This window comes from Lemur catta, chromosome 1 (genome assembly GCF_020740605.2).
Source record: "Lemur catta isolate mLemCat1 chromosome 1, mLemCat1.pri, whole genome shotgun sequence".
Classification (NCBI taxonomy): Eukaryota; Metazoa; Chordata; class Mammalia; order Primates; family Lemuridae; genus Lemur; species Lemur catta.
The window spans coordinates 65,818,140-65,843,008 of NC_059128.1; the positions used below are offsets into that span (position 1 = coordinate 65,818,140).

Below are 24,869 nucleotides of genomic sequence, written 5' to 3' on the forward strand. Positions count from 1 at the left end.
TTTTATGAAAATAGATTTCTAGGTGATATTTAATGGCTGGAAGAAATTTCCTGAAAGGATAGGAAAAATGGAGAGCCTTTGAGTCTGATTTTGAGGTCCTAGTTTTCTCAGTGCCTATTTTTGTTGATCATAATCTTAGACCTAGAGGGAAATTTTTAGAAACAATAAATTAATACTGGCCAACACTTTGGAATTTTTAAGTTCCTTAGGGATGTCTTTTCTCCCCAGATATAAGAGTAGTAGATCCTCAATTGATCCACTCTGCTGTTAGCACTTTTTTCCCCCTGATTATAAAGCCAGGAGGAAAGGAAAAGCTCTTCTGTAAATTGTCTTGTGTTTTCTTCTCAAATAAAAGTCAGTCGAAAAATATTTGTTGAATTCCTGCTGCATACGTGTGTCTGCACTAGAGTATAAGGGGAATTAGCACATTGTAAAATGTGCTACAATAATAGAGAACAATTGCACGTGAAACTAACAATAGAAGTTAATATGTGACAAATGATACAGATGCATGTACCATAGGAATTCAGAAGAGTAGAAGGGCTCTGGGGACTTGAGTGTTAGAGCCTCATGATAGAGGTATAGGATTTGAGCTGAGCCTGGAAATGGATAGGATTTAAATTAGCAGAGAGGAGACAAGAGAGGGTATTTTTAGGAAGGAACAAAAGCATAGAGATAGCAATGAATGTGGTATTTTTACAGGAGAGGAAGTAGACTAGTCTAGCCAGAGTAAAGTGTTTCATATTTGAGAATAGTCAGTGAAACATTTTAAAAGGGATTGGGATGATATAACACAGGGCTTTAAATGCCAAACCAATAAGTATGAGCTTTTTTTTATTTTATAGGTAATGGGGGAACCATTGAAAATTTTTAGTAGGACCATGATTTGATAAGGACCTCTCTTTTTCTAAGAAAAGAGAGACTCTGAGTTCTACATGTAGTTTGAAATGAAAATGAAGAATGAATTCTGAAATAGAATTAAGGTATCAAAAGCAAAGATTTAGAGTGAGGGCAACCAGTCTCTTCAGTGCTTTATGTCATCAGCAGGTCTCTGCCCATGGTTATAATTGATGGAGAGAAAAAAAACAGAGATAAAAGGAAAGAGGTGAAAAATAAATTAGAAAGTAGGAATGTAGTAAATTGTAGAGTGCAGCTAATAATTGCATTAAGTGCTTTTCAGTGTACTTTATGCCATAAACTTTCCTACCTCTGATCTTGGCTAAGATATGAATCTCATCATAGATATGGTACAAAATTTAGTCAAAGTCCCAGATGGGTTGGTAGTTTGGAGTTCTACCATGTTTAGTTGGATCAGCATTAACCCTAGTGTTTACCCAGAAATCAGATTCTTTCAAGTGTGGAATGTCGGTCTGTCATAGGCCAGTAAATCATTGCAGTGGCAGCTTATTTGTTGGCTTTGGATGTTTGGGGGTTATCTCTTTAATAACAAAATTTTGATTAAGGTTCCTAGTAACATATTTTGCTAATCACTAGTGGCACCTGAGGATTTTTTTTTTTTTTTTAAGTATTACTATATTTAAGATGTGGATTCCTGGGCCCCACCCCAGGAATCTCAGGGAGTGGGAGTCCTGGGATTCCACATTTTGTAAAAGTCCTCAAGTGATTCTGTTGACCAATTCAATTTGTGAATAACTGAAGGAGGAGTTTTTATCAGGATCTTTGGCTTATATTCCAGCAGCCTCCTATTTATGTGCGGTAAGCAAAATTCCAAATAAGAAAGAAGAATTGGTTTATAAAATCCTCCCTGACTTTCCCCCTTGACTTTTTCTCTCTCCACCACTTTCTTCAGATTTTTGCAAGGTGTTGGGAGTCATATCCACCTGCCATAATCAGAAGTTTTCTGGATTCCCTTCTATATCATGACTATGTGTCCAAAAATTCTTGCTTGCCCTTAGTTAATGTTTTCTAAAAGAGCTCAACCTAGGAAAATACAAAAATATTTACAAATATTCAGAATACTGATTCTTTAATAAAGGTGTAGCCACAGGTGATATTACCCAGCCCGTGGCTTACAGAGCATGTAGCCCTTATTCCTTTTTCTTATATTAAATCTGGATGCTGAGATTCTAGAGAAATGCTAGGTAAATTACTTATAGGACTAATATGAGTCACATTTAGGTTTGGCATCATTGCCAGATCTCTCTTCTCTTAATTCCTGATTCTCTTATCATTACCTAAGGTTACTGTTTGGCCACAGGCTTTTCTGTGATCTCTAACTGCCTTACTTGGGTCCCACAAATCCTGCCCAGGGATTTGTTTTCTAGGATGAAGAAACTACTTTCCTATTTGGCCCTTAGGCATCCTTTAAACATCCTGCACTAACAGCCACGTTTTCCTTTCTCCTGAAGGCTTCTGGCTTTGGACTCTTGGACATCTTACATTCACCCTGACTTGTTTTTTGACTCCTGAAATATATTTATTAGCCTGTTATCACTGCTGGCTCCACCCTTAGCTTAAGTGCTCAGTTTCTGCACATGCTATTAACATCTGCCTTAAGACACTCAGTGTGGCCATGTGCTTGTAATAGAAGATATCTCCTTTCCCAGAAGCTTGTCTGTATCACATCAGCTCCTTCCAAGAAATTAGAAAGAGATCCCTCACCTCTTCTTTATATTTTGTATTGCTTACTAATACCTTGTTTCATGTCTGAGGGTTCCCTCCAGTTTTCACTTTTTTTGCATAATAGTAATGACCAAAACTTTCTGAACAGTCCTACCCATTTTCCCAAATATCTTTGATGACTTATTACTCAAGTGCTTCCAGGGGAGTAATCATCCAGAATCCTATCACTGCAGTTTTACAATATCAAAAATAACATTATAGTCCAGTAGAATAGCATACAGTTTACAATAGGTGGAGAAAAAGGTTGTTTTTGTTTGTACATACCAGTTTTTAAATTGCAACTCTAAATCACTCATTTGACCTTGTTTAACATAGTTATCTCTGACCAACCTCGTACATGCCTCTTTTTTCTTGTTGTTTAAATTAAGATAAATCATCTTTTGCTTATACTTGCAAAGAAGCTTTGCCTAAAATTCATGAAAATTATTTTCTTTTGGTTTTATTGATTTTATAATTTAACCTATTTTGGGTCACTGAGTTACAAAATTATCATTGATTATTATAGCCACTACACTACTGTTTTACAGATGTCTTCAAATGTTTGCTAAAGAGTCTGGCCTCTCACTGTATCCTAATCATATATCCTATACATAAAACCGTAATGCAAAGTCTTTATTCATTTACCCAAATATGAAATGATATGTATTCAGAGGTGATCGTAGAGTAAAGTGTTGCAAAATATGTGTAGTCTTCTAGTTCATTTATCAGTTTCATTTGGTTTTTTGTTTTTTGATTACAGAAGTAAAACATAGTTCATTTAGATTGTTGAGATATAGAAATGAGAGAAGTTCTTGGGTTAGAACTCAAACCATCTGCTTTATTTGCACCAATTTAAATACTATTAGCGTAGAACATGGTTTTGTGGATCATTTAAACCTTTTGTACTGTATTAAAATTGAGGCCACTCTAGCTGATTAAGTATCTGGAATATAACGATCTTATGCTGTGTTCTAAATAGGTTCTTGTCAATATTTGCATTGCTACTCTATGTAATATTTTAATGCTGGTAGGAAACTTAGAACTGTCATCCAATGCAGCCTCTCCTTTTTCTCAGTCAAGACATTGAGACTCAAATTACTTCAGTGATTTACCAATAGTTACATTCCTTCATGGAATGTGAGTAGAAATTTCTTTCAGGGGTTTTTTTGTTTTGTTTTGAGATAGGGTCTCACTCTCCTGCCTGGGCTAGTCTGCAGTGGCATCATCATAGCTCACTGCTACCTCAAATTCCTGGGTTCAAGCAATCCTCCTGGTTTAGCCTCCCAAGTACCTGAGACTACAGGGGCATACTCCCATGTCTGGCTAATTTTTCTTTTTTCTTTTCTTTTTTTTTTTTTTGAAACAAAGTCGCACTCTGTTTCCTGGGCTAGAGTACGTGGCGTCAGCCTACCTCACAGCAACCTCAAACTCACGGGCTCAAGCAATCCTACTGCCTCAGCCTCCCAAGTAGCTGGGACTACAGGCATGCACCACCATGCCAGGCTAATTTTTTCTGTATATATTTTTAACTGTCCAGCTAATTTCTTTCTATTTTTTTTAGTAGAGATGGGGTCTCGCTCTTGCTCAGGCTGGTCTTGAACTCCTGAGTTCAAACGATCCACCCGCCTCGGCCTCCCAGAGTGCTAGGATTACAGGCGTGAGCCACCGTGCTCAGCCTAGTTTTTCTATTTTTGTAGAGATGGGGGTCTCACTGTGTTGCTCAAGCTGGTCTCAAACTCCTGGCCTCGGCCTCCCAAAGTGCTAGGATTATAGGTATGAGCCACTACGCCCAGCCTCTTTCAGTTTTAATGGAGTTATTATTCAGGATGACCTAGATTGGTGGTTTTGAAGCTTTCTTTTAATAGAACTTTTTTTTTCCCCTAAGAAGAAAAAAGAAATCTCACCTTGAGCTCTAGTACATAAAACATAATTGAGAGGACCCAGTTCTGAAGTTCTGTCCAGTTGGCTTAAAGTAATTTCTAGGAACTTTAGGGCCCTCAAAACCATTAATCTAAGTACTTAATTCTTGAGTGTGTCATTGTACAAATTGACTTGTATATTTAACCATAACATTTTCATCGAAATTAGCAAGTAATAGCAATAGGCAATCCAAAAAAATGGACACAGAGCCTTTGGCCACACAGTGAAGTCTTAAGCTTTATTCAGAATAAGAAAACACTTTGTATAAATAAGTGCACTTTGTATTTGTGCATCCCTGCTAGAAAATTTGAAGAGGAAGTTATTTTACTTTCATTTGAGTTATTTATAATATGTGAATTGGCTTTGCAGTGTTGAAAATATTCTACATAGGCACAGCAAGAATGATCAATAGGACCCTGGCTCTTAGGGCTTTGTTTTTTCTTCAGCATAGATGATAAAGAAATTTAGATAGATACGTATTGATGAGTTCATATGCTGTAATTGGTTGGATTTTAGAAAGCATGATTTTAAAAAGCCATGAATTGAGTGCTCATGTCATAAATTTGACTTGATTTTGTTTCATTCACTAGGAAAAAGCTCCTCTATTTCTGAAGAGAAAGGTGAATCTGATGATGAGAAACCAAGGAAAGGAGAAAGACGATCATCGAGGGTCAGACAGGTAACACAGATACCTCCTAAAGCATCTATCACCTCTTTAGTAATGCTTTGGATATCTCCTTCTCTTCTTCCTCAGACTGTTTTACAGTTACTATCTCTCTAGATTTCTTTGTAGTCGTCATCTTTCTCCTCTTCATCATCTTTCTGGTTTGGTGTTTTTTGTTTTTTTTTTTAAGATCTGCTCTGGCCTTCAGATGTCTAAGTGAATATATATTTTAAAAAACCTAGGCCAGGCGGGGTAGCTCACGCCTGTAATCCTAGGACTCTGGGAGGCTGAGGCGGGTGATCGTTTGAGCTCAGGAGTTCAAGACCAGCCTGAGCAAAAGTGAGACCCTGTCTCTACTAAAAATAGAAAGAAATTGTATGGACAACTAAAAATATATACAGAAAAAATTAGCCGGGCATGGTGGCACATGCCTGTAGTCCCAGCTACTTGGGAGGCTGAGGCAGGAGGATTGCTTGAGCCCAGGAGTTTGAGGTTGCTGTGAGCTAGGCTGATGGCATGGCACTCTAGCCCAGGTAACGGAGTGAGACTCTGTCAAAAAAAAAAAAAAAAAAATCCTAAATTTGAAAGTTATAAGTCTGGTCTATATTCTTAAAGCACCTTATTAGACAAGATATGACATAATTATTCAATTAAAACCTTAAAGCTATGTGATAAGACATTAAGTGAGCAAAATGCAAAAGTGTTATGTGTAGTGTAATTATGATGATGCAAAAAAGTGATGGGAAAAAAAGAATGAAAAGAAATATACCAAAATGATAAAAAATAATCATATTAAGTGATAATAAGTCAGTTCCTCCCCCCCCACTTTCTAGATGTTCTGTTTATATTTTATCTTAAAAACTTAAAGCTAAAAAAGTAAACTAGAAGCACCTTCATTATTGTATTCCCTTTAGTAACTCTATTTTGATTCCCTTGAGAGCCCACATTAGTCATGATTGTCGACTGTCACACCTATTTCTGTTGTTGAGCGTGTGTATCATTGAATTTCTCCTTCCTAGGGGTATATCATCAGATGCTTTTTCTCCTGTGTTGATTGTGAGAGGATACATTTGGAGCCATTGTGTATCTTTTCTTTCAGGCAAGAGCAGCCAAGCTCTCTGAGTGCAGCCTGGCTGCTGAGGAAGAAGAGGATCAAGAAAAACCTTCCAGAAATCTGAGGGTCAGAGCAGATCGAAATTTGAAGACAGAGGAAGAAGAAGAGGAGGAGGAGGAAGAGGAGGAGGAGGAAGATGAAGAGGAGGAAGAAGAAGAAGATGAGGGACAAAAATCTAGGGAGGCACCAATCCTGAAACAGTTTAAGGAAGAAGAGGGGGAAGAGATACTCAAAGCAAAACCAGAGGAGGTGATAGATGAGAGACCCAAAACCATAAGATCCCAGGAACAGGAGGGGTTAGAGAGAGGAGGGAGAGTTACAAGATCCCAGGAAGAGGCAAGAAGAAGTCATCTGGCCAGACAGCAGCAAGAGAAAGAGATGAAAACAGGTTCTCCCCTTAAGGAGGAAGAAAGAGAAATAAAATCTTCACAAGGTTTGGAGGAAAAATCTAAGTCTCCTTCCCCTCCTCGATTGACTGAAGATCTAGAGAAGGCCCCACTTGTGCTACAGCCAGAGCAAACTGCCAGTGAGGAGGAGACTCCTCCACCTTTACTTACCAAGGAAGCATCTTCTCCACCACCTCATACACAACTCCAGAGTGAAGAGGAAATAGAGCCTATGGAAGGCCCGGCACCACCTGTCCTCATTCAGTTATCTCCTCCTAATAAGGATGCTGAGACCAGAGAGATATTAATATCTCAGCATACTGTCCAGTCAGTGAGACGCCTATCTCCTTTGTCAAGTCCTACAGACACCAAAGCAGAATCTCTACCAGAGAAAGTGCCAGAAGAGAGTATCCTGCCTCTAGTTCAGAAAAGCACACTGGCTGAATACTCAATCCAGAAGGGTCTTGTAACTGAGTCAGACAAATCTGCTCAGCCACTCCCTCTAAAAATTGAGGAATTAGCACCAGCCAAAGGGATCATTGAAGAGTCTCTGAAACAACCATCTTTGGAACAGAAGGAAGACAGAAGAACTTCTCATACCCTTCTCCCAAGCCACAGATTGAAACAGTCAGCTGATTCATCTTCTAGCCGGTCCTCCTCATCTTCATCCTCCAGTTCTAGATCAAGATCTCACTCTCCTGACAGTTCAGGCTCTCAGTCTCACTCACCTCCAAGATCTAAGCAGAGAGATGTATCCCAGGCATGTACTCATGCCAACCCTCATGGTAGACCCAAGATGGGCTCCAGATCAACATCAGAGTCCAGATCACGTTCACGTTCTCGTTCAGCATCAAGCAACAGCAGAAAAGTGAGTATGAGAGAATCCCAGGTGCATTAATGTTCTGTCTGTACTCCAGTGTGTTTCAACCCCAGGAGAACCAGTCATGATTTCTGACAGGAACAGGAAAAGCCTCCTTTAATCCCCAGTTCACTGATGACTTTTCCCAGATTTCAGAGTTTTGTTTTCAATTCATTGCTTTCCTAAATAGGGTCCTTTTTTATTCTGAGTCCCTTTGATTCTAGAGAAAGTTGAATCCATTTACTCATCTTCTCCACTAGATGTAAACTTCTTGAGGGTATGGGTATGCCTTTTTGTGTATCTCGGGACCCAGCACCTAATTGGAACTTAATAATTTGTTGAATAAGCAGTCAAGGAGATCACTAACTCAAACAGGAGTAAACACATACAAAAAGATCCAAAGTGTTAAATTTGGTCAACAGAAGTTGGAAAATTCAGTGATCTACTGAATATATATATATACCGTATACAATAGTTTTTGTTATTATATGTTTTATTCCATTTCTTTAGTCTCTGAGCCCTGGAGTCTCTAGGGACAGCAGCACCAGCTATACTGAAACCAAAGACCCCTCTTCTGGTCAGGAGGTTGCAACTCCACCAGTGCCACAACTACAGGTCCTTGAGCCAAAGGAGAAGACTTCCATCTCCTCATCCTCTATCCAAATGAGGCGTCTGAGCCAGCCTGAGCCAGCTGAAAAGCATGTGACCCAGAGGTTACAGCCTGAGCGGGTAGGCTATCATAACCCCTCCCTAGAGGGAGATGGAGGATTAAGCAAGATTTTTCCTTTTGTCTTAGCTATGCAACTGAAAAGTTAGTCTGGTTCAAAAAGTTGTCGGTTTTTTTGTTTTTGTTTTTTTAACTTTTCTCTCTTGTCTGACTTTTTTTGGGCCAAATGGTTCAAAAAGTTTTAAAGAAACCTTGTAAAAAGTTACAAGGTTCAGTAGAAATGTAGAGAAGGTTGGGGGTACCTGTTAATCCTACTTAACTCCAACTGACTCCCTTGTTCATGGAAACTCTGCGTGAGGCTGAGAAGGGAGGTTCTTATCTCCAGGGCCCTCAGGGTCAGTTCTTCCTTTTATCTGCCCAAAAGGAAGCCTTTTCTCAATTCTCTCAAAAAAGAATTCTAATAAAATGATTACTGGTATAAAAATTCTTGAAGTACCTATTTTTAAGCCATATTCCATTTTATGTTCTAAAATGATGTAAAGATATAGAGGGCCGTGTGTGGGGCTAGTGCTGTGTATGTCCTTTGCTGCCTTATTTTAGCTCCAGGTTGAAGAAAAGGAACCAAACAGATTTAAGTACTTTGCTATGTTTGTTTTTGCTGTCTCCTGACAGGGGAGCCCAAAGAAGTGTGAAGCTGAAGAGGCAGAGCCACCAGCTGCCACACAGCCCCACACCTCAGAGACTCAGACCTCTCATCTACCAGAATTAGAAAGGATTCATCATTCTGTGTAAGTGATATGTGTCAACTGGGGTATAACAAGGAACTACAGGTGTGGGATAGTTTTTTGCTCCCTGTGGTTCTTTGAGCAGTCCTAGGTTCCTTTTAAAACCTGAAGGCAGAACTTTATCTGGACAAAGGCTAGACTTCAATTACTATGTTGGGAGCTGCCACCAGAACTTTCAAGGTGATCTGAAAAGTGGTCAGGACTTAAGGAAAACACATCTGGGATCATCCAAGCCAAAATAGCCACCTCCTTTGAGGTGTAGGCAACAAAGGCTTCTGATTCCACACTCAAGAGCATGTAATGGGATTGACTCAGGGCATCTTAACTCAGTCTTTAACTCATATTTACCCAGGAACCCAGTTTAATAAAGGATGTTGAGGGTCTATAAAGAGAGCCACAGCTGGGTAGTGTTTTTAAGTTCATGCATTTTCCCTGATTACTACCTGTCATTTTATTAATTACAGTCTATCCTAGTTAGTTCTCACAGCATACAGTACAGCAAAATATGAAGTCTCCATCAAGTCAAGTTTATTCCTGGGCCCCTGAAACCCTTTGATTGATCTTACCATTTATACAGTTAATGTGAGTTTTTTAATCCTTATATTAAGTCCTAGAGAAATAATCTTATATCAGGTTAAATTTGTAATTGAATATGTTATGTATTCATTCTGAACTAGGTATTGTAAATTAAGAAGCCATTGAACCAAAATTTCTGGCTTCAGAGTCTTATGGGAAATGAAAAAATTGAAGCATTGTGGGAATAAGATGCTTAGCTTTCAGACATCAGGAATCCTGAACTGCTTTGAAGAATGTCCTGTGTAGACAGTTGGCGGAAAGTTGTTCCATACTCGTTTTTATGTCATTTCAACACTAATACTACCAGTATGATTTTTCCCCATGTGTAATAGTCTAATAATTTATGCTCTTCTGAGAGCTTTAAACTATCTTTTAACTCTGATTTTTGGAGGGTGGTGGGCAGGTGACATGATTTATCTCATTTCCTTGTGACTTTAATGATAATTTTATACTCCTTACTATAGAGCTTTTGCCTTAGATACACCCTTGCTACTGTCAATTCTGATATTCTTGCCTCTGCTGCCATCTTGTGGCCATTGCATTTTTGGTTTGGAACCCAAAAGTTCACCTATTTCCTTTGAAAACTTTTTGTTTTTCCCTTCTGGGATTGGCATATTATCCTCTGGAAAAGGGTTTTTCTTCTAGGACCATAAAGTGAAAACTCAGCGGATTCTGGAAGGTGTTCAGGATTCCTCAGCTACACCATCGATGAGGAAATGGGGTGACATCTTCCCTTCCATATCTCTGAACCAAACATAATACCTGCCTTCTCCCATTCCATGGAGCATGCCCTTTGTGAAACAGCAGTTTTGACGTGGGCATTGACAACCTGCTACTAATTGGGCCTGGGGAACTGCCTCTTATACACTTTGAGAAGGAAGTGATTTTCTGAAAAGCTCCTTGCTAGCCTTAAAATTCTGTGGGTTTTTGAGATCCTAGCAAACAGAAAGGCATTTTATGTTGTTTTGAAGTACATTTTTTTTTAGACTTTCCCATGCAAGTCCAGGGTAAATGAAGCTTGAAGTCATAGAGGTTTTTCTCCCTAGGTAAAGGTGGCTTTGATTTTCATTTTATGACTGAGATAATCTAGTCACACTGATTCTAATAAGGTGATAGGCAAGTGGGACACCTTGGGCGGCAAATACTAAGATTGTCCATTGTTGCCTAGGCAAGCTTCAGTTGAGCAGTCTGCACTCAGGAATAGCTTACACGTAACCCTCTTACTGCTTTCCTTCTACGTGCCTACTAGATGGTCTGTTCAACAGCCTGATAATAAGACATACCCAAAGACCTAAATCCACTTGTTATTCTGACACTGGATTTGGTAAAATGAATCTTTGAGCAGTTTGCCTACATTTCTGGAGGCCCTACTACAACTAATGCACAACACTGCTCTTGATCTTTGATGCCTTTGAGTGCTAGTGTTCAGCCTGACAGCCCTCTAGAGTCCTGGCCAATTTTAAAAGTGGGATCAACAGTGCTAAATGGAAAAGACCATTTGTGGCTTAACCTTGGCTTTCCTGTCTGTCTCAACAAGAAGTCACATGACTTTTAAAAACAGAGCAGTAAAGTGTTAAAAAAGAAAAAATTAGACTCTACCTCAAGGACCTCTCACCAGTTGGAAGAGATTGCCTATCTTTTGCTGTGCTTAGTTAAATCCATTCTGATTCTGATTGTGCCTGAAGAATTCTAAATTTATGAGGTAAGGTGTCTTTTTCATTGCTTGGAGCAGGAATTTGTGAGCCTCAGTTCTGTTTCAGTTGAGCCCTGTTCCAAAATTCTGTCTTCTGCCTACTATGGATATAAGGAAAATGTCCTCATATAGCAGAAAATAGTGGTACACTCTTTTTACATTAGAAAAAAAAATTATGGGAAAAAAAGGGAGAAAAAGTTGTTTGTGTGGGCAATTGTATCATTCATTCAGCTGTAATTAATTCATACCTGAATTTTTCGAAATACAACCTTCCTGTGTATACAACCTAGCAAGCAATAGCAACTTTAGGCTCTTGGTACTATGCATATTTGTCGTTTTGCCTGTGCAGGAGGACGGAAACTGTTCTTTAAGCCAGTATGACAGTGTAATTGATATTCCCCAGGGGACCTATGATGCCAGTATCCCAAATGATGCATAATTTTAAAAACCAGAATTTGTTACCAGTAGAGTTTGCTCACTGAGAAATTGGTGTCTAAGGACATTACCCCCCCTCACCCCCAAATCATACTGTTCCTGGCTGTCTTGGAACTAGTGTGCTCCTAGAGGTATCAAGTCCCACTATTTATTGAATTTTCACATCAGTTCCTCAGCTCCTCATGAGTCTTCTATAATAACTAAAATTTAAATATATATGCCTGTAGGAGTTTCCTTTTCCATTTGCTTCTCTGATCTCATTCATATTCACAAATGAATTGTAATGTGATGTTCTTAGTCTCCAAGTAGTTCTATCCTTATCTTCTGGGCTACTAATGCTTTGTATGCTGTTTAATTATGGATAGCTGTCACTACCCCTTATTCCCTGTGCAATTTCACAGATTTTTCAAAGATTTCAGGAATATTTTTGTGCAAGAACTTGAAGGGGGAAGGGAGATGCCTTTTGTCTGAAAGAGATTTCAAAGAAAAGCTGTGTGGTGCTCCGACATAGCTAACAAGGCTTTGGGACTGATTCTGCAGGTAGATGGAGTTTACTTTTTAAACAATTTCAAGTATTCCTAAGTATCTTCTGAAAATAAAATCAGGAATTCTTGGATCCCATGGAGATGATCATGGGGAAATAGAAAGCACAAACCTCCTATGTCTTAAGAAGACCAAGGAAGATGTGGTAAAATTCTTATTCTTGAAAAAAGGAAATAGAATTTCCAATAACAGAAAATTCTTCTTCCAAATAAGCTACTTTTTTTTTTCCTGACCCCCCCCCTTTTTTTATTTCGAATAAGCTACTTCTGAAGCAGCATATTAGCAGCTGAGAGTATTTTAGGACAATGAGTGGACAGGGAACATTTATTTGAGGATGTTTGAAGGTAACATTTCCTGTGGAATAACATTCTCTGGGATTCTATCCAAAAAAAATTGTTAAGAAGAAAACTTTTAGGTCACCAAGCATTTAGTAAGTGTCCACTTAGTACCTGCAATGACACCCTAATTGAGAAATATTTGTGGAACATTTCTTTGTGTTAGGCCCTAGGCTAAGGGATGCAGTCCCTACCCTTGAGGAATTCTGCAGGGTGGAGGTGGGGGACAAGTAAAGTAACGGTTATTATATAGGACGATGAGAGCGTTGCTGAAAACCTGTCAATTCAATCACTGAATGGCTTTGTATCAGAGAATGAGCCATCTGCTTTTTGAGGAAACTCTAAAAAGGCTCCAGAGGTCCATCAAATGAGATAATGGCCTACTGAATGTATGTGTGTTTTATGTATATCCTGACTTGAGGTGTCATCCAAGCCAGACTCTTAAGAGCTAACACTTACTACACTGTTCATAAGATGAGTGTTGTTACTGTCCCCACTTTATAGATCAAGAAACAAACAGAGAGGACCAGGTTCTTGACTAATATAACACAGTTCGTAAGAGGGTGGGGCCAGGGCCAGGGCCAGGATTAGGCACTCCAGAGTGCTCTTATTCTGAGCAGACAGGTTCCACTACGTGAAAGGAAACGTCTAAAGTAATATGTAAACACATCCACTTTAGCATGTGGTTGGCATGTAAGTTTAAGATTTTAAGGAGCAATGGGAAATTTTCATTCCTAGCTAAAAGCTCGAGTGTTACACGTGAGATACTGAGCTTTTGGTAAAGGTCTCAGAAGCTTGTCTTAATGTTAAACCTCTACTGCCGGTAGGATATAAAAGGAGCGCCTTGGCAGTCAACAAATTAAGCATTTTGCGTATCTACTGAGTGCTTTTTGAATTGTTAGGGTCTGTTTCCCACTTCACATTTGGTCTGGTAAAGATGTCCGTGATTAATATTTTCTGCTTAGTTCACAATAACTTTCTGCCCTGCTGATCTCCCTCTCCTTTGCCCCATGTAATGGCTCTCTCACTTTACTGTCTTATCTCCTTCAGAGCTCTCACCTTGGAGTCCAAGCTTCAGCTACCCAAGGTCCCCTTGCCCTGTTTATCCTTTTCCTTTTCTGACTGCAGTGGACCCTGGGCAGGGTGACCTTATTAAAGACTCTATGAAACAAAGTTGTCTGTCATCTCTTCAGAGACACCCACCCTCCCCCCATGAGTAATTCAAAAAAGAACTCTACTTGTTTATCCACTTACCTCTGCCATCCCTGGGAAAAGGATAGGCTGGAGTAGTAACACGTGCTCTTTGCCAGGGGTGAGCAGCCAGATACTATCCTGATTGGATAGTGACAGTTCCCATCCCACCTTGAGCATCTGACTGGCTGATGTGGTTTCAATCAGTGTTCCATGCTTGGCTTCCTGGACAGGGTGGTGGGCACATAAAACTGCTTATGCCCCTCCTTTCTATGAGAGGAATGGAGGCTTTGATTATCTTCCTCCTTTAATCATTTTTCAACTTTGGCTTTATCTTTCTTCTTTAATCTTTTTTCACTCCCAAGTCTGCTGTTTGCCTGCCTTCTAGTCTCTGGAATCGAGCAGCTGTAACTTTGCAAGTCCTCCACACAGCCCCCTCTCCCGCCCCCTGGGAAGACTGAGAGGGAGCATGCTTGCCCTGTGGGGTTAGGCCTCTGTAGCTGTTGTAACCTGAGAAAAGAAGGCTAGGCCTCTAGAGCCAGCAGTCAGCTCCCTGTGGCCTGCCAGAGGATAAGAACCTTGCTCGCTCAGCTCCCTCCCTCTTTTCTTTCCCCTCCCCTGCTGCAGCAGGGCCCTCCCCCATCCGCACACACGGGCTGCTGGGTAAGTGGCAAGATGGCTCCCCTGCATGTCTCCGGCTGATCGCTGCCGCTCCGCCAATACAATAGAGCCAGCCACTACCAACAGCCTGGCCCTCTTCCTCCTCCTTCTCCAGAGAGACCAATCCAGCCGAACTCGGGGTTTGCCGTGAGGACTTAACGCTTATCTCTTAAAAGCCAGATCTATGTTAGCCTCCCCGCACCACCACCACCTCCCCTTCCATTTACCATTTTTTGGATCCCCAGTTGCTGCATCTCGATTTTCTCTCTCTGGATCGGGTGGCTGGGGAGGAGGTGATGGGATTTTGGGACAGGGAAGGTGGTTTTTAAAATTTTTTAGGATTTTTTTTTGTTTGGTTTTTATTATTTCTTCCATTCCAGAAAGGGATAAACAGCACTTCCAGGGGGAGAAAAAAAATCATGTTATCAGAAAGCAAAGAAGGGTGAGAGCTTCACATTTCCATGTATGCCTTTTCCCCACCACTCTAGCTCCCCTCATCTTCCTTCTCTTCCCTATGGCTTTTAGTCCGTCTTTCGTTTTGGTTTGTTTTCAGTCATTCTGCTTTCCCTCTTTGTCCTTCCTGCCCGATTTCTAATTGGCCCCATTTGCCCTCTCTGTGTGGGAAAATAAGGTATTTTTTCGATAAGCCTTTTCTGTAGATTTAAGCAGTTGCATCTCGTGTTTCTGTGGGGGCCTGTTAGCTGGGGGCACAGTTCCGATTTTCCCCTCCCCCTAGCCCATGCATCCCTCCCTGACTGCTCTAGGGAGGTTCTTCTGACCTCTGAGTGTCAGTCAGCCTGTTGGGAATGCTGAGTTTTCTGGTGGTGATCGGCCTGGGGAGGCTTGCTTTCCCCTCTCACAAGACTTAGGCCTCTCATCGTCTTGATTGGATTTTTTGCCCAGTGTTTGGGTGGTAGAGGGGGTGAGATTTGAGAGAGAAGTTAGGGATGAAGACAAAACGAAGGTGGGAAGATAGTTTATCTGAAGTGAATCTCTGGGGTTCTTTGCCTGAAATGTGTGATTAAGAGTGGGGGAGTGGGTTCAATGTTGGTGGGGGGAAGCTGCCTGGTGTGGGGGAGGGTGTGTCCTGACTGGGAGGCCTGCTCTCTTTATCTCTTGGAAGTTGGAATGAGGGAGTGGGAGAGACTGGGTGAAAGCCGAATGTAAGAACAGTTCCTACACCTCTGAGCAGGTAAAAGCGGCCTGATTCTTCTCTGAGCATTCATATTCTCTTCAGCAGTTTTAGATGAGAGAGGGACCTTGTTGAAGCTTGAACTTTCACCAGCCCTACTTTCTCCCTGCAGCCCCCACCCCCACCATTTTCTCCGTTCCTGGTGTCTCCAGATCCTGTGGGCCAGCAGGCCTTTACTTATTAAGCAGTTGATTAAACACAGGTCGGATCATTTGCCACAGCCATGGCTATTCTTGTCTTTTTAAGGACTGGGGCTTCCCTTAGTTTCTCATGTACTTTTGCTACATAATGGTGCCTCTGGCCAGGGGATAGGGAGGCAACAGGGTTGTAGCCAACACAGTCACTTTTGAGGGACATTTCCAGAGGAAGGGTGTTTCTCCTTTCATATAAGAGTACTTTGGTGAGTTACTGCCTAAAAACAGGTGGAGTCCTAACCCCACACATAACAGCTTTATCCCATCTGGGCAGTGGGCGGATATGGTTGCTGTGAGCCATGCTCTTTCCCCAAGGAAAACGGTTTCCCACTTTTCCCGTGGGGGCTAGGTCTCTAGTCTTGATCTGAAAAGATCCCTCCCAGTGTCACCCAAGTGATGAGGCATGGGGGGGTTCCTGGCCCAAAAGCTAATGTCTTGCTCTCTCTTCCCCTTGGTTCTTCCCTGCCCTTCCCTCCCAACCTTTCCCCATCCTGTCAGTGAGGAGAAGGAGGAAGTGACCATGGACACAAGTGAAAACAGACCTGAAAATGATGTTCCAGAGCCTCCCATGCCTATTGCAGAACAAGTCAGCAATGATGAGCGCCCAGAGGGCAGTGCTGAAGATGAGGAGAAGAAAGAGGTAAATATTCAAGCCACCTGTTGGGGCGGGTGGGCAGAAGTGGACCTAGGGGAAAGAGTAGACCACTCTGGTGATCCCTCTTACACGGTGGGATAACTTAAAGAAGGGATGAGGCAGGGCCTTGGATCAGGATAGGGCCAAGAGAGAATTCGCTGGTTTAGCAAGGGAGACCCCTTGTGATGGGGACAGGGCTCATTCCTTCTTTCCTTGTTGGGGAAGTAGTGCAGTCCAGACTCCTAGAAGTTTGTAACTAACTGGAAAGTCTGATAATGGCCCTTTATTCAAGACCAGGCGCAGTTTTTCCTGCTGTCTTCCCAAGCTTCTCCCCATGGTAACTTCTTTAGCTTTCCCTCCTTTTTGAAAGCCTGATGGAGCCCAGCGCCATCTAGTGGGCTTTGGTGGTTCTCACTGAACCAGCCATGCTGAGGAATTTTTGTTCCTCATCTGCCCCCCAGTGGTCTCATTGTAGAGCTGTAGCTACTTAGAAGCCAGCACTTGTGATCCAGAAAGCCCCTTCTCCCTATCTACGACCCCTCTGCCTCCTTTTGGACATATATATTATCTGTGTCCTGCACCCAATTCAATGGGCTCCCCCCATCAGAGCCAGCGAAGTCTTCTTGGCTCTTCAAGCGATAGAGAAAGAAGTAGCTGGGTTTGGGAGTGGGGTAACAGGGTGGGAGGGACTGTTGTGTGTGTAGCCTTTCTCTGGTGTGTGTTGCGGGGGTGGGGGCCGGTGAAAGTGATTTGATGTGCAGAATATTATTTATTACAAGGTCCTTCTTCCCCGTAAAACTTTGTCCAAGTACCTCATGTACGGTAATCCGCCCGTAAAATATAACCCTGCCCAACTGGCCAATCGCTGATGCCGCCTCTTCCTCTGGACCCACCCGCTGCTACTGAGCTGCCCAATCAGAGCCAAGTCTGCTATCCAGGTGTCTTGGCCAGAGGGGGGCATGTATATGGGCTCCTGTGATGGGCCCCCTTTTGCCTCCCTGTCTTGCTTACATCAGGGGGCCGAGAAGAACACTGTTCTGGAGAGACTTATATTGAGAAAGCAAAAAGCATTTGGAAAGGGGTGGACTTGCATCATCTCCCTACTTGGGACACCCCAAGAAGAGCTTGTGCCAGTGCTGGGGCGTCTGCCCACATGCCCTTGCCCTTTTGAGGACTGTGGGTTGCCTTGTTTCCTACAGACTGTTGGGATCCCCATCTAGGGCGCCAAGACCTCCTAAAAAGTCAATGTTTGTGATCACAGTGCCATGCTGTAAAACGCTGAGTGGGGCCCTCTGCTTAAGCTGTGACGACTAGGAACCCTGCAGAGGAGTCTAGGGTCTGAGCCCCAGGGATTTAATGCTGATGACAGCCCAGCCCATGTATCACCACTTGCTCATCAGATGGACTTTCCTTTGGTCCCTGTTGTCCATGGTGAAGGGCAGCATGTTGGTTGCTCCAACTTCTCCTCCATCCCTGGAGGCAGGGACTCATTCATCTACCTGACTGGAACCACTGTCTCAGCTGGAGTCCCTGAGGATATGTCACCCACAACTCTCAGAAGAAAAGCATTCTGACCTTGCTGCTGAGTGTCTGCCAGGTCCTGGGGATATTCACCTACTACCCCCAGGCTACCTTCATCAGAGGCTCCATGATCCTACTCAGTGAGAGGACCCCCTCCTCAGTTACAGGCAGAGGAGAAAGGGACTCTGAAGTCATCACCTGGATCCAAGTATTGGGTGGTGTTATTGCTGCAGCTTGCCACTGCTGGACATAGGGTCCTGCCTGCCTCTCACGATAAAAGGCAAGGATCATTCCTGCTACTCACAGGCCATCTCATCAGGGACTGCAAGATGATGCCCCTACAGGGCCAGGACTGATGTCTCTGCCCCTTTTCCCCCCTCTATCCCTCGCTGAGCCTGGCCACCGCCAGTGAACTGTCTTGACATCATGGAAACTGGGCAGCGTTCCCCCACACGTTTCCCTCCCGCCCCCCCTGCGCCCCTGGGAGGACTCTGGCAGTGCCGTGCTGACTACCACGCCGTGCGCCCACCTTTTTTGCCAACCCAACCCCCCACCAATTGCACAGCGCCTAGCAGGGAGGGCTCATTCTGATTGGACCGGCGGTTGACTAGATACAGTACACAGTGAGGTGCGATTGGCTGAACTGAAGATCCCAGGTGTGAGATGGTACCTGGAACATTTGTCATATTCCTAGTTTATTTTCTTCTTTATTTTCTTCCTCCTTTTTTAATCTTTTATTTTAATTTTTTTCTTTATCTTTGTTTTTCTGATTTCTTTATTGGATTTATTTATTTATTTGGTTCATGTTTTTCCTGTTTTAATTAAGACCTTTTTTTTCTCACTAACTTACCCATCAAGAGCGGCCTGGCTAGGGGTCAGGCTGGCCCTTAACAGAGACCAAGGAGACTTGGTTAGACGACACAAACGGGGCCGGGGGGTGGATGGGGAAAAGGGATTTCATCAAGAGGGTTCTGCCCTACCCTTTAGAAAGGTGGTAGGGTGGTCTTAGTTTTTCCAGAAATAAGCACCTAAATCTAAAAATGCTCTGTCCCCCTTTTCTCTCTCTCCCTTTTTTTTTTTTTTTTTGGCCTGTCTATAGTCTTTCTCCCACTGACTGCTGTCTTCCAGTCCTCAGAGCCCCTAAGGCTCGAGCCCTGGTTGGAGAGGAAACAGTGAGGCTCTACTGGAGCTACAGTTGGTGGTTGGAAAGTCTGAGAATTTCCCTGGGGATGGTCTGCCCTCCGTAAGAACATTCCGTTACCAAAAAGACACCTTTTTAAGTTCTTTCTGCTGACACTTGGCTCAGGAGCCTCATCCCCAGTGGGTCTGGTGCTACCCTTTTCCACACTGTGGTGGGGGTCTGACCAATCTGGAAATGACCGTCTGCTGTCCAGGCATTTCAAAGGCATTGTCAGTGAGCACCAGGCTGGCCATTGAGGAAAAGAGGGGAGTTGCCTTGTTGCCATCCAAAGTTCATTTTCCTTGTTTCCTCGTGTTTTTCTCGAGTTAGCAAAGAAGGACCTAGGAGGACTAGATGAACCGAGTTCTGGGCACAGCTTGTGGGGCTTGGTGTTCTCTCATCCCATAGAGATAGTAGAAAGAAGAGGGCATGACCAACAGGGCTGAGGGGCTACTGAATTCCTCTTCCAGCTTATTTCTGGTAAAGCTAATACATAGGTGTGGTGTGGACTAGATGACTTTTCCCTGCTGTGATGTTTGGTTTTATTTTTTTCCTCTAACTTGCATTGATTCTGCTTCGTTTTTGCCGTTTGCCGCTTCTGTTTTTGGTCTCTGTCTGTCTCTGTGTCTTTCTACCTCTCTCTCTCTGTCTCTCTGTCTCTCTATGTCTTTGGAGCCTATACTAAGACTACCCCATCTAACCTCCTTCCCCCCTCTCTGTGGGGTGTCTCTCTTTCTCTTTTTCCCCCCTGTTCTTCTCTATACAGAGCTTGCTGCCCAAATCATTCAAGAGGAAGATCTCCGTTGTCTGTAAGTCAGCCCCAAATCCCTGATAAAGGTCTGGAATACCAAAAAATAGCATTCATTGAGAAATAGATTCCCAATCTCGGGTCCAACCCCCCCCCAACCCTGCCCCCTCTGCCTAGCAAATGTGCCTCTTCTGTATAGGGTTCTATTTTGAAATTCAGAACTTTAGGCTGGGTGCGGTGGCTCACGCCTGTAATCCTAGCAGTCTGGGAAGCCGAGGCGGGTGGATCCCTCGAGGTCTGGAGTTCGAGACCAGCCTGAGCAAGAGCGAGACCCCGTCTCTACTAAAAAAAAAAATAGAAATTATTTGGACAACTAAAAAATATATGTAGAAAAAATTAGCTGGGCGTGGTGGCGCATGCCTGTAGTCCCAGCTACTCGGGAGGCTGAGGCAGAAGAATTGCTTAAGCCCAGGTGTTTGAGGTTGCTGTGAGCTAGGCTGACGCCACGGCACTCACTCTAGCCCGGGCAACAAAGCGAGACTCTGTCTCAAAAAAAAAAAAAAAGAACTTTAGACAATCCCTGTCATATTTCCCCAGTCACATTTTAATGAGATACGCCCTGAGCTATCTCAGACCGTTTCCCATTTCGTCTTAGAGGCAGTTGTTCTTTTAGATGTCTGAACACTCAGAACCAGGAGTGAGTTTGAGGGACTTCTATGGAATGCTTACTAGCTTATGCTTTATTCTAAGAACATCTGAGGAAATGAAAGTCCCCACACCCGAAACAATATTTTTAACATTTTCCCAATGAGGAACTCTAAATTTCAAGGTATAATAGATGTTTACAACTTAAATATCAATCTGTAGTAGGGAAATTAACTTAAAGAATGACCAGATCACATCATGATCTTCAGTTCTACTTACGTTTTAGTATCCCATAGTCATCTTGTTTATTCTGCATTCCTGTGTCATCCTCAGTTTTTCTTCCCCACTACTTCAGATATTACTGCCTACAACTAAAAGTTTAAACTGCTAACCAAACTAGCTACCCTTCTCTTATTGTTTTTGGAAATTAGTAGTTTCCATCTGTCAGGAAGGGACTGCAGCCCTTTTATTATTCACTCTGAAGCCGTGGTTTTCCCAGTCCCCGAATATGATTTCCTTAAATTAACCTTTTACCAAAACTCCAGCCAAAGGTAACCTGTGGGTGTTAAGGTGTGAACTAGCAGAGGTCCTGAGACCATCTAATTGTTGGGTCCTATTTCTTGGGGACAGCAGCTACCAAGGGGGTGCCAGCTGGAAACAGTGACACAGAGGGGGGCCAGCCTAGTCGGAAACGACGTTGGGGAGCCAGCACAGCCACCACACAGAAGAAACCTTCCATCAGTATCACCACTGAGTCACTCAAGGTGAGGTGGGAGGAGCCACGGAAGGGAGGATAAGACACCTTAAGGTGGGAGTAGACATGGGCCCAGTGTAACGGGGTGGGGGGGTATCTGTGTCCCAGAGCCTCATCCCCGACATCAAACCCCTGGCGGGGCAGGAGGCTGTTGTGGATCTTCATGCTGATGACTCCCGCATCTCTGAGGATGAGACAGAGCGTAATGGCGATGACGGGACCCATGACAAGGGGCTGAAAATATGCCGGACAGTCACTCAGGTAAGGCTCCTGCACCCCAGCACCAGGGGAGGGGGCAGTGGACACAGCAGGCAACTGAGAAGCTAAGGTAAAGTCCTAGGAGGGAACTCTTCATCTGTGCAGAGGGATGGGTTAATTGCTACTTTGAGGGGTCAGACTACCAAATCCAGCTGGCTGCCTGTTGTTGTAAGTAAAGTTTTATTGAAACATCTCCACACCTATTCATTTACTCTTGTCTGTGGCTACTTATGTGCCACAACACCAGAGTTGAATAGTTGCAACAGAGACTGTGTGGCTCACAAAGCCTAAGATATTTACTATCTTGACCTGTACAGAAAAAATTTGCCAGCCCCTGCTTTAGTTTTTCTCAAGGCAAAGCTAAGGCACTAACAATCCCAGGATCTGGTGGAGGTGAACTGAATAATGAAATCTGCCCACTCGTAGAGGGAACATGCTATGCTAGGTTGGCTCTGATGCTCACTCTCACTAGGGAACCAGAGGCTGAAAATATGCTAGTTTGGTATTTAACTCCCTCTGTTTTCTGATGTCTTTACAGGTAGTGCCTGCAGAGGGGCAGGAGAATGGGCAGAGGGAAGAAGAGGAAGAAGAGGAACCTGAAGCAGAACCTCCTGTACCTCCCCAGGTGTCAGTAGAGGTGGCCTTGCCCCCACCTGTGGAGCATGAAGTAAAGAAAGGTGGGTGTCATATTGTGAGAGAAATGTGTCGCAGGAGCCTGAATTCCCAGAGCACTTCATTTGGACCTCTTAAGGCATTTAATGTTTTCTCCATTTTATTGTAGTATTTTTCCATATCTGTCATCTCCTCCTAGATACTAAGCTACTTGGAGGCCAGGTTTGAGTCCGTTTAATCTTGGAGGTTAGCCTGGACTTTGCTATATCACTATGCTGTTTTGCACATTATAGTGCTCAGCTCTTTTAGCTGGAAGAGTGGCTGCTTGGTAGGGAATCAAAGAAAGGGAATTGTGAGAGTTATATTGGAGGTGAAAGAGCCCACATTTCTCCTCCTGAAGGCTGTTCTTGTGCTCTCTTTCATAGTGACTTTAGGGGATACCTTAACTAGACGTTCCATTAGCCAGCAGAAGTCTGGAGTTTCTATTACAATTGATGACCCAGTCCGAACTGCCCAGGTGCCCTCCCCACCCCGGGGCAAGATCAGCAACATTGTCCATATCTCCAATTTGGTAAGTCATTGGTTCTCACATGTCAGACTTGTTTAGTGGTTAAGAGTTTGAGCTTTGGACTTATGCTTCCTAGGTTCATCTCCTAGATCTGCCAGTAACTTACTCACTGACCTTCAGTGAGTTACCTAATCTATTTCCTCATCTGAAAAATGGGGAGTGGGGAACTATCACCCCGCAGGGTTTTTTTGAGGACTTGTGTCAGAGGGCCTGGCACGTATGTCTCCGTTAGTGCTACCACTCTTCTCACATTCTTACTACAGGGTTCCTGACATTGCTGCCCTCACCCAAACATTGAAACTACTCCTGTGACAGTAGCCCGGGGAAACTTAAGGCTGCATATACGGGTGTTGTCTTCTTCAAGACCCTGAAAGTCCGTTTTCATTGGCAGGTTCGTCCCTTCACTTTAGGCCAACTGAAGGAATTGTTGGGGCGTACAGGAACCTTGGTGGAAGAGGCCTTCTGGATTGACAAGATCAAATCTCACTGCTTTGTAACGGTGAGGGGAAGAAGCTGATTCTATAGGTTGTGGCAGATATTTACTTTTGGGATCAATGTGAGCAGGTTAAAGGACATTGCAGCAAGTGGGAAGGATCGCAGACACACTTTGACCCTCTGTCTTCTCCCTTCTGTCCACCAGTACTCAACAGTAGAGGAAGCTGTTGCCACCCGCACAGCTCTGCATGGGGTCAAATGGCCCCAGTCCAATCCCAAATTCCTTTGTGCTGACTATGCTGAGCAAGATGAGGTAAGAAACCTAGGGAAAGGAAGGAGGGGAGGGGCAGAGGAGGCCATTATCTGCTAGATTCCAGCTGAGATCCTGGCCAAACTTGCAGTCACTGCGATTCTGTTCTTCCTTCTTCCCTACACCCCCGCTTTGGTTCCTTTAGTTGAACTATGGGGCTTCAAAGTGTCTGTATCCCTGATACCTGGGCTCCTTCAGTAGAAGTGATGTTATCTCCATCCTGACTGTCCTTGTCCGTCCTCTCTGCCCACAGCTGGATTATCATCGGGGCCTCTTGGTGGACCGTCCCTCTGAAACTAAGACAGAGGAGCAGGGGATACCACGGCCCCTGCACCCCCCACCCCCACCCCCGGTCCAGCCACCACAGCACCCCCGGGCAGAGCAGCGGGAGCAGGAGCGGGCGGTGCGGGAACAGTGGGCAGAGCGGGAACGGGAAATGGAGCGGCGGGAACGAACTCGATCAGAGCGTGAATGGGATCGGGACAAAGTTCGAGAAGGTCCCCGTTCTCGATCACGGTCCCGTGATCGCCGCCGCAAGGAACGAGCGAAGTCTAAAGAAAAGAAGAGTGAGAAGAAAGGTATTTAGCTATGGGGCACACGTGCCCACTGGTAGGTGGGAAAGGATCTAAATGGGATGGGTCAGAGGGTCATGTGCATCAAATCTGATTCACTTCTACCTCAGAGAAAGCCCAGGAGGAACCTCCTGCCAAGCTGCTGGACGACCTTTTCCGAAAGACCAAGGCAGCTCCCTGCATCTATTGGCTCCCACTGACTGACAGCCAGGTGAGTGCTTTCCTTTGTGCCCTGTGCAAAATCGCATCAAGGCTTGGGGTCAGTGCCCGGGGAGATTCATAATGGCTGTGAGAGTGAGTAGGCCAGGTATTTATTAGCTTAGCATAATAGGGGAAGAAACTAATAATCACAGAAAGAGGCAGTTTTAAACAGTTGATGAATATGCCGTAGAGAAACCAAGCCCAAGTGGGTGAAGATGGACTCACAGACAGGAACTGAGTGATGTGTGTGGGCGTCTGGGAAGCTGGCTGTGCCAACCAAGCTCCTTGCAACTTGATTTTATAATAGTTAGCTGAGAAATCATGTTTTATAAGCTTACCCATTTCTCTGTTTTTTAAGTTTAGTTTCTTAGTGATAGGACTTTTGGGAATGTTCGGCTTATGTTAGTCAACTAAAGAGAAAAGAAATTTGTTCCTATTTAGGGTTGACGGTAGCTAGGAAAATACCAGAGGCCAGGCGTGGATGGTGCCAGTACCTGTCGTGTGTATAAAAGTTGAAAACTTGGAGGGAGAGAGGCGCTCTGAGAAAGACAGAAGCAGTTACTGAGCCCCCACCCCCTCTCCTGCTTAACAGCGA

At 43.6% G+C, this 24,869-nt stretch overlaps 1 protein-coding gene across 7 annotated transcripts in view; it reads left to right on the top strand.

Moving 5' to 3' along the window:
- ACIN1 (apoptotic chromatin condensation inducer 1) overlaps nt 1–24,869 on the top strand; it is a 32,034-nt gene that overhangs the window by 6,154 nt on the left and 1,011 nt on the right. For 2 of the 7 annotated variants that reach the window (XM_045525619.1, XM_045525646.1), the window contains 14 exons: nt 5,133–5,221; nt 6,306–7,574; nt 8,076–8,294; nt 8,905–9,020; nt 16,335–16,476; nt 19,938–19,980; nt 21,195–21,328; nt 21,427–21,579; nt 22,115–22,253; nt 22,614–22,759; nt 23,148–23,255; nt 23,397–23,504; nt 23,755–24,079; nt 24,184–24,284. In XM_045525619.1, the coding sequence (XP_045381575.1) occupies nt 5,133–5,221; nt 6,306–7,574; nt 8,076–8,294; nt 8,905–9,020; nt 16,335–16,476; nt 19,938–19,980; nt 21,195–21,328; nt 21,427–21,579; nt 22,115–22,253; nt 22,614–22,759; nt 23,148–23,255; nt 23,397–23,504; nt 23,755–24,079; nt 24,184–24,284 (3,092 nt within the window). Of the gene's footprint in view, nt 1–5,132; nt 5,222–6,305; nt 7,575–8,075; nt 8,295–8,904; nt 9,021–14,444; nt 14,893–16,334; nt 16,477–19,937; nt 19,981–21,194; nt 21,329–21,426; nt 21,580–22,114; nt 22,254–22,613; nt 22,760–23,147; nt 23,256–23,396; nt 23,505–23,754; nt 24,080–24,183; nt 24,285–24,869 lie in introns of those variants that run through there. The other 5 variants (XM_045525639.1, XM_045525632.1, XM_045525623.1 and 2 more) reach the window with 5 other exon arrangements.